Source organism: Hyperoodon ampullatus (assembly GCF_949752795.1).
Source record: "Hyperoodon ampullatus genome assembly, chromosome: 19".
In the NCBI taxonomy this organism is placed as follows: domain Eukaryota; kingdom Metazoa; phylum Chordata; class Mammalia; order Artiodactyla; family Ziphiidae; genus Hyperoodon; species Hyperoodon ampullatus.
The window spans coordinates 48,176,799-48,185,349 of record NC_136932.1 but is presented as its reverse complement, the minus strand read 5'-3'; the positions used below and the strand labels follow the sequence as shown (position 1 = coordinate 48,185,349).

At 47.7% G+C, this 8,551-nt stretch overlaps 1 protein-coding gene across 4 annotated transcripts in view; it reads right to left on the bottom strand.

The window, feature by feature from the left end:
* The window catches only part of RHBDL3 (rhomboid like 3), a gene marked incomplete at both ends in the record, with an annotated part of 42,636 nt that continues 34,085 nt past the window's right edge, over positions 1-8,551 (bottom strand). For all 4 annotated transcript variants that reach the window (XM_079726430.1, XM_079726431.1, XM_079726432.1 and 1 more), the window contains 2 exons: positions 1-272; positions 3,229-3,289. In XM_079726430.1, coding sequence (XP_079582556.1) covers positions 1-272; positions 3,229-3,289 — 333 coding nt within the window. The remainder of the gene's footprint in view (positions 273-3,228; positions 3,290-8,551) is intronic.

The window sequence follows — 8,551 nt, the reverse complement described above, 5'->3', positions numbered from 1 at the left end:
TTAGGGGGGCGGCGGCAGCTTTAAGTCCAGCAGGGTGTAGGCAAAGATGTTCCAGAAGACAGCGAACAGCACAAAGACGGTGTACATGGCCACAAAAATCCACCACAGCGACTGGTCCTGCAGCCTCTGCTCGTAGTTCCTCAGGATCACCACGCCCAGGGTGATGCCTACAGCCACGCCACCCAAGTGCGCCACGAAGCTCGGGTGAGGGCACGGGGGATAGGCTGATGGGTGGAATCGCAGCCACACGGCCCGCCCAAACTCCATACTCACTGCAAGGGGAGGAAGCACAGAGAAGTCACAGGAGGGCCACGGGGCGGGGGCTGAGCAGGATGCCATCCATTCATCCAGTCGTCCACCCACTAAGGCATTCACTACCCATCAGGCCAAGCACTGTTTGCTCTGTGCACTGGAAATATAATCGTGGAGACACACAAACCTCTGTCCTCCTAGCGCTTACAGGGTCTGGAGATGGACCAGCATATAGTTACCTACGTAAGATAATTTCAGTGAAAGGAATTCTATGGGGAAAAAAATAGGTGATTTAAAATCAACGCCACATTTAAGGAGGGGGATTCTTTAATTTGGGGAATCAGGCCAGATCTTCCTAAAGGACTGACATCTGAATATCAAGAGAAGACCCTAAGAAGAGCGTTCCAGGCAGAGGGGACAGCTCTGTGCAGAAGCCCAAAGGCCCTTGCACCCCTGCAGGCATGAGTCCTGGAGGTTCAGTTTCCCCATCTGTATGAAGTCTCAGCCTCTAGGTGCCAGGCTGCACGGCCGGGACATTAATAACAACCTCAATACGTGCTAGCCCTTTACATGTTATAAAGTGTCTACATGTACTAGTTCAAAACCCTTAAAGAACCCTCAGAACCAGGGCTTTTCTGGCTGGAAGGAAGGGATGAAGGGAAAGACGGGCAAAGAAGGGATGGAAATAAACAATCCCAGCGAAGGGCTGGAATTTAATCTTAACGGATTCTAGAACGCCCCCATCCCGCTCTCCAACCCATCGCTCTCGCACGACCTTCTTGGGTTGGCCAGTCCAATGGGGATGTACTCTCTTGAAAGGATAAGTGCTGGGAAATTGTGCCATTGCATTACCTACCACCCAAAAAACACCAAGTTGTGGGGATTCTTATCCCCATTTGACAGACTAAAGCCCTTGAGGGGAATTTTCTACTTCTTCGTTACCAGTTAATTAACCAGGGCACCTCTCTCCACACTAACCGTCCCAGAGATGCCAGCACCTCCAGGGATGACCTTCCCCGGGGGAATTGCCCAGCCTCCTGGTCTGGACCCTGCAACTCCAGGGGTGGCCAATAGATGGCGGAAAAGGAGCGGCGAGGGACGCCCACTGTGCCCTCCCACACGCCTCCCCAGGCCCTGGGGCATCTTCCTGCCTTTGCTTCACAGGCCCTGCGGTCCGCACATGAGGTTTGAATAGCATTGGTTCCAGCTCCAAAACCACATTTTAGTTTTTACGGTGCTTGGAGTTGGATTCTTCTAAACAGCAAGACTTATCATTCTGTTCCTTTCCTTGCAAACAAACTCATTCTGAGCAAACTGGAGGCTATGCTCCCCAACGGCTCCCAGCCCACTGCCCCTCCACGGCCCACCATGGCCCTGGCTCAAAGATTCTGTGAGTTTTAGGGCTGGAAGTTCCTCTCTGGGATTAGAGATCCTCCAACCCCATCCAGGAAACGGAGACCAGAGGGCCCTGAACGCCAGGGGTATGAGGGGTGTAAAAGGGGATTTAAGTGGAGCCCACCCAGGCCCCTGCTCCTTTGTTCTGGCTCAGTCTTCCTCTTCCCCGCACAGCAGGTAGCTGACCCAGGCACAGACAGTCCAGGAGCTCCTGCCCAGCCTGGCTAAAGTGTGGGGCATTAGAGATGATACAGGCTGGCTCTGAATACTGGCTCTACTACCTCTAGGGCGGGTGACCCCAGGCAAGGAACTTCACTCTCTGAGCCTGTAAATTAAGCCTGACAAAAATCCACTTTTCATAGCCATGTTCTGGGGACTGAATGAGAGTCTGTGTGTCCTTCCTCTCTCCTCTGTTCAGACTCATCTTTTCCCATCTCACAATGAGCCTCTTGGCCTCTGGTCTCATCCCCCTCACTCAACATCCTCTTCATCCTGCAGCCTGATGAGTGACTGCAAACTCAAAACTGTCAGTCTCTCTCTTGTTTAAAGGCCTCCAGTGGCCTCCCAGTACATTCAGAAGGAAGCCCAATTTTTCTCTTTGCATTTAAATCCCTCCATGATCTGACTCCAATGACCTCTTACACAATCACACACAGTCCTGAACCTCCTGGGGCAGTTTTGTTAACTGACTTGCCAGCCATGACCCTTCACCCAGCCGTGTCTTTGATCCTGCTGCACCTGAAGTGTCCTCTTGCATCCTGTCTCTCTGGCAAACACCTGCCTGTCTTTCACACTCAAAATGCAGGTAGACTCTGCAGGTAAACTGACTTCTCCCAACTAAGGCCCCCATGGCACCTGTTCACGGGGGTTCATGGATAAGCTACAGTTTGTGAACCTGCTGAACTGCCAGTTTTAGAGTGTGTGTATGTGTGTGTGTGTGTGTGTGCGCGCGCACACATGCATACAGGCACTTTTCTGGAAAGGAATCCTGAGCTTCCAACAGGAGATCTCAAAGGATCAACTCCTTGACCCAAAAGGCTAAGAAGTTATTTTTCTCACAAGGAAAAAATATTTTTTTCCATTTCTTTAACTCTTTATCTGTATGAGATGACGGATGTTCGCTAAACTGAATGTACTAATCATTTCATGATGTATGTAAGTCAAATCATCATGCTGTACACCTGAAACTTACACAGGGCTGTATGTCAATTATATCTCAATAAAGCTGGAAGGAAAAACATTTTTTTAAATAAAAATACTAAAGCCAGAAATTTTTTTGAAATAAAAAGAAATAAAAGCCAAAAAAGGTTATTCTTCTTGATCTGACCATTGAGCTGGACACTTATCCTGCATGCCCTTTTCCGTTTGCAGATTATACATCAGTGAAAAGCTGAAGAAAGGTTAGGTAGCAGCATCGTAGGCCAGACCCTCTCGTAACATCCCCACTGTGTTGCACACTGTGGACACGCCTCCCTTTTCTTTTTGACCACAAGTCCCAGAAGGGCAGGAACTGTGCCATCTCTACATCCCCCAGGCCCAGTACAGGGCTCCCCTCCCCCAGCCTGCCCCGTCAGAACTTACTACAGATCAAGGCCACAGCCATCCGAAGCAGCTTGAATTGACACTTCATGCCTGACCAGTTCTAGGGAAAAAGGAGAGAGAGTTCCATTAGTTCCAGACCAGACCACTCCTCTGCAGAGGTAACCCGCTTAGGAAAACCTGACATTTAAAAAAATCATCTCCATTAAATCCTGAATGAGCTGGTCGTGGCTTTGTCCCAGATCACACCAGCATGGCTTTGAGATTTCAGGCAATGGTAAGTTTATTAGTGTCATAAAAGCTCTCAAGCTGCACGAACAGAGGAAGAGAATCTAGATCCTGGGAGATGACAGTCCTTGTTTCCCTCACACAGATGTCTTGACGGTTGCCTCAACTGCTGGGTCCCATGGTTGCAAAGGGATGCAGGACAGCAAAGCAAGCCAAGTTAAAGCAGAGCCATCAGGATGATACAAGAACTCAAAATCCTCCATCTGAGGAACGAATGAGGAGATGACTCAGGGGTCAAGTTCACTGACGTCAAGTACCAAGTGAGTCAACGCAAGGAAAGGGCATATTCAGTGTAACCTGTAAGCGGAAGACTCAAAGGATGAAAACTTCAGAGATTTTTTTTTAAGCTCAGGATAAGCTTTCATTTCTGATAAGCTGAGCTGTCCAAAGATGGAGTGATCCACGGGATGGTGAGTTTCCCATCATTGAGGGGTTCACATGGGGGCTTCGCATCACTCAGAGGGGATGCTCAAGAGAATCAGGCATTGGAAAGGGGGTGGGCCAGATGGGCTTCAGACAAATCCCTCTTTCCCCTGAGAATCTCTGAAGCTCCAAAGCAGATAATCAGAGTATAATTACTCTCCTAACAAAAGGACTGTTCAATTTACAAAAGACTGCGCCACAGGGCTCCTTTGAGGGGCACTCCTGCAGCGCTTTCAAAGCTCGATTCCATTTACCCAGAAGCAGAAACGAGCCTGGAATCTCCCTGGAACACATCAGTCCTAGGGAAGGAGGCAAGTGGGGACAGCCGGGGCTTCTGTTCCCTCCCACCCACCTCCCCTGCTTCTGCTGCCTGGCCCAGGCCCAGCTCAGGGGCACGTCTTGAACTCCTTTGACATTGGGGGACCCATGCGTGAAACTTGACAGAGGCCCTGAACACTGGCATGCACAATAATGTCTATGGAAGCTTCAGTGGACCAAGCAGGATGCCGGGAAGCTGCCAAAAAGACAGAGAAATCCTGCCACGTTCGGCTTCTTGCCCTTTGCCTCCCTATTATTCCCTATTATTCCTCAGTGACCTGAACCTCAAAAAAGGCGAGGTGAGTGACACACGGCCCCTCTTTAGGTGAGTGAGTCTAATCTCTGCTTGCTGACATGTTCTGTGCTAAGGAGCAGACGGCAGGACAACGTTGTCACCTGCTGGCGTCTGCCCACAGGGGACCCTCGCTGGGAGACAGGCAACAAAACAGGAGTTGGTGCCCTCCACCGGATCTGGCCACCTAATCCGAGCTAGCTCATCTGGCCAAAGGTCGGTGGCCCCTCAGCTCCTCTCCAAGATGAAGCCCAAGGACGGGAGGGTCCTTGGGAGTCACCTGATGGGCCATCTCCACCCAAAGGGACACCCCTGCCAAGAAGCTGACAAAATGGCCCTCCAGCCCCTGTGACCGGGAACTCAGCACCTCCTGAAGCAGCCCCGTGAAGGGGCCCCAATCACTGAAAAGTTCTTCCTGCTATTGTCCGGCCAGGCTTTGTCTCCCTGTGAGGTCCACCCATGCGTCGTCATTCTCCCTTAAATGTGACACCCATGTTCACAGCAGTGTTATTCACAACAGCCAAAGAAGTGGAAGCCAGCCAAGCGTCCATGGATGGGTGAATAGAGAAACAGAAGGTGGTATATCCACACAATGGAATAGTACTCAGCCTTCAAAAGGAAGGAAATTAAGACACACGCTACAACTTGAATGAACCTTGAAGACATTATGCTAGGTGAAATAAGCCACTCACAAAAAGACAAACAGTGTTTGATTCCACTTGTACAAGGTACAGACTACAGAGGTAGTCAAATTCATGGAGACAGAAAGTAGAATAGGGGTTTCCAGGAGCTGGGGGAGGGAGGAATGGAAGTTATTAAATGGGTATCGAGTTTTTGTTTTGCAAAATAGAAAGAGTTCTGTGGACAGATGGCGATTCATATGGGTATAGAACACTTCTAAGATCCCTTTTCCTCATAAAAACCCTCTGAATATTTTACCTGAAGTCTCTTTCACTGTGTTCTGAGTGACAGTATCCGGCAGAGTAAGTCTAGAATGTACTGGCCGCTCTCTCCTTCAGCTGAGGTCCAGGCCCCTCTGGGCCCTACCTGGGATCTGTCTAAAAAAGCACTGTCTGCATTTTTGGTCTGGCAAGACCACTAGTGTGGTGGCTCAGAATTCCTTTTTTCTAGTGTCCTCATGTGTAAATCTGAGACGACAACAGTACCTAACTCATTACTCACCTCATGGTTTGTTGCGAAGGTGAAATGAATTAATATGTGTAAAGAAGAACGCTGTCTGGCACGTGGTAAGAGTCGTCTAAGTGCCTGATAGTATCTGGACCTGGGGCAAAGATGGTGAGTTTGCCCTGCAGAGCGGCTTTAAAACTTCAGAATCTCTGCTAAGTCAGACAGAGAAAGACAAACACTGTATGATATCACTTACATGTGGAATCTAAAAAATTCAACCAACTAGTGAATATAACACAGAGAACAAATGAGTGGTTACCAGTGAGGGGGGGAGGGGAAATATAGGGATGGGGGAGTGGGAGGTACAAACTACTAGGGGGTAAGACAGGCTGAAGGATGTATTGTATAATATAGCCGATATTTTGTTGTAACTGTAAATGGAAAGTAACCTTTAAAAATTGTATAAAAATAAAAAACAATTTTTTTAAAGAAGCTTCAGACTCTCCATGACCTTGGAGGAGGCCGGGGAGCTCCAGTTTTGCAACATGGCTCCCAGGACCAGCTTCATCTACCATACCTGCCCAGCCCTGGAAGGCACTGGAGTTTGCCAAGCTGATCCAGTCACCCGCCCTCTGATCTGCACTTGAGGGTCCAGGAGGGCAAGTGTAAGGTCACAGTGAGTTAATGTCGAGCTTGACAGGGTTCCCAGTCCAGGGCTCTGTCCGCCCACACTTCCAAGGCAGGGTCACATTCTGTCTGTCCATGCTGGCTGCCCCCAGAGCTGAGCAAACATCAGTAAATGAGCAGCCTCCCAGCAGCTGAGGGGTTAAACTAGAAAGTCACTCCTTTCCACCAGCTGCCTCATCTCCCCCCCTCCTGCCCATTATTCCCTCCAATAAAATAAGCACAGCGAAACAACAGGAGGGAAGGGAAAAAATCTCACACAGAGACAGCGCTGCTGCTGCTATAAATGTTGAAAAGCCTGCAGGCCCCTGGGGAATATAAACTTTTTTCAGGTCCTTTAATTTCATTCTCTACCAGAGCCTCACAGGGTGAGATGGTAACTCACCAATGGCAAACAAGGCAGTAACCAGTCCCCTCGGCATCTTGCTCACCCAGCCAGTCAAGAGCTGAGAGGCTGAAACCCAAGCGAGAGAGGTTCTGTTCCCAGACAGCTTTACATAACCCCAGTGGAAACAATTTCTTGTCAAATCACTTCAAGAAAACCCAACACAGAAAACAAGGAAAGCGTGACACAGATGAAAAAGAAAACATGACACAGATAAAATTACATTTTATTAAGTAAAAATCCTACAGAAGGATTTTTACTTAATAAAATGAACCTTATAACAGAAATCTTCTGTGACTTTTCGACAACAATCTTTCCTTGTGCTTTGACAGTATGGTTCCATTTGCGAAAATTTAGATCTCAAATGTTTTAGAAAAACAACTATCATATGGGGCAAAGTTAAAGAAAATATCTCGTATATTTAAAAATGAGGGCTACCCTGGTGGCGCAGTGGTTAAGAATCCGCCTGCCAGTGAAGGGGACACGGGTTCGAGCCCTGGTCTGGGAAGATCCCACGTGCCACGGAGCAACTAAGCCCGCGAGCCACAACTACTGAGCCTGCACTTTAGAGTCTGTGAGCCACAACTACTGAGCCCGTGTGCCGCAACTACTGAAGCCCGTGAGCCTAGAGCCCGTGCTCCACAACGAGAAGCCACCGCAATGAGAAGCCTGCGCACTGCAACGAAGAATAGCCCTCGTTCGCCGCAACCAGAGAAAGCCCACGTGCAGCAACAAAGACCCAATGCAGCCAAAGATAAATAATAAAATAAAATAAATAAATTTTAAAAAATAAATAAATAAAAATGAAACTCTGCCCTACGGGCCCCAGCAAAAGGCAATTAATAAATTATTCAATTATGTGTGTCTTTATACTGCTAGAATTTAAAATAAGAAGTCTTGATTACAGGTCTTTAATGCCAGCCAGATCATTTGCTGAAATATTTTCTAGATTTATTCCTTTGATGTAAACAAGCATTTTGAAACTCAGAGTGTTTTTTATGAAAAATAAGACACACTTTCATTTAAGGCAGAATCTCTCACTTAAATAGAGTCCTGAGAACAGAAGTGTTCAACATTGTTATGCATCTGAAGCATAAAGGACACATTTTCAGATTATTCTCTGTACAGATATCAGGTGGAATTTATAAAGATAAAGAATTATATGTATAAAAATATATAGGGCTTCCCTGGTAGCGCAGTGCTTGAGAGTCCGCCTTCCGATGCAGGGGACACGGGTTCGTGCCCCGGTCTGGGAAGATCCCACATGCCGCAGAGCGGCTGGGCCCGTGAGCCATGGCCGCTGAGCCTGCGCGTCCGGAGCCTGTGCTCCGCAACGGGAGAGGCCGCAACAGTGAGAGGCCCGCGTACCACACGCGCCACCCCCCGCCACACACACACACACACACACACACAAAAATATATATATATATATATATAAATACACACATATACATACAGGGTCTCCCAGCTGTCTGGTGATTTGTCACATGAAAAACATTTTCACATCCAATTTTTTCATGTCTTTCTCACAACTACCTTGTGAAGAAGGCATTCCAGATGACAGAACAGAGTCCCTGAGAAGTTAAGGAACTCACAGCTATTAAAATGGTGATACCAGTCCTCAAATCCAGATTTCCTGGATGTCAAGTGCATGTTCTTTTTCCTTTTTGTTCTGATGAGGTGCTTTATTGGGACACACAGACAAGTCTTCATTTTGGAATTAAAAATTAATAGTCTAAACATATACACACTACTATATATAAAATAGATAATGAACAAGGACCTACTATATAGCACAGGGAACTCTACTCAATATTTTGTAATAACCTATATGGGAAAAGAATCTG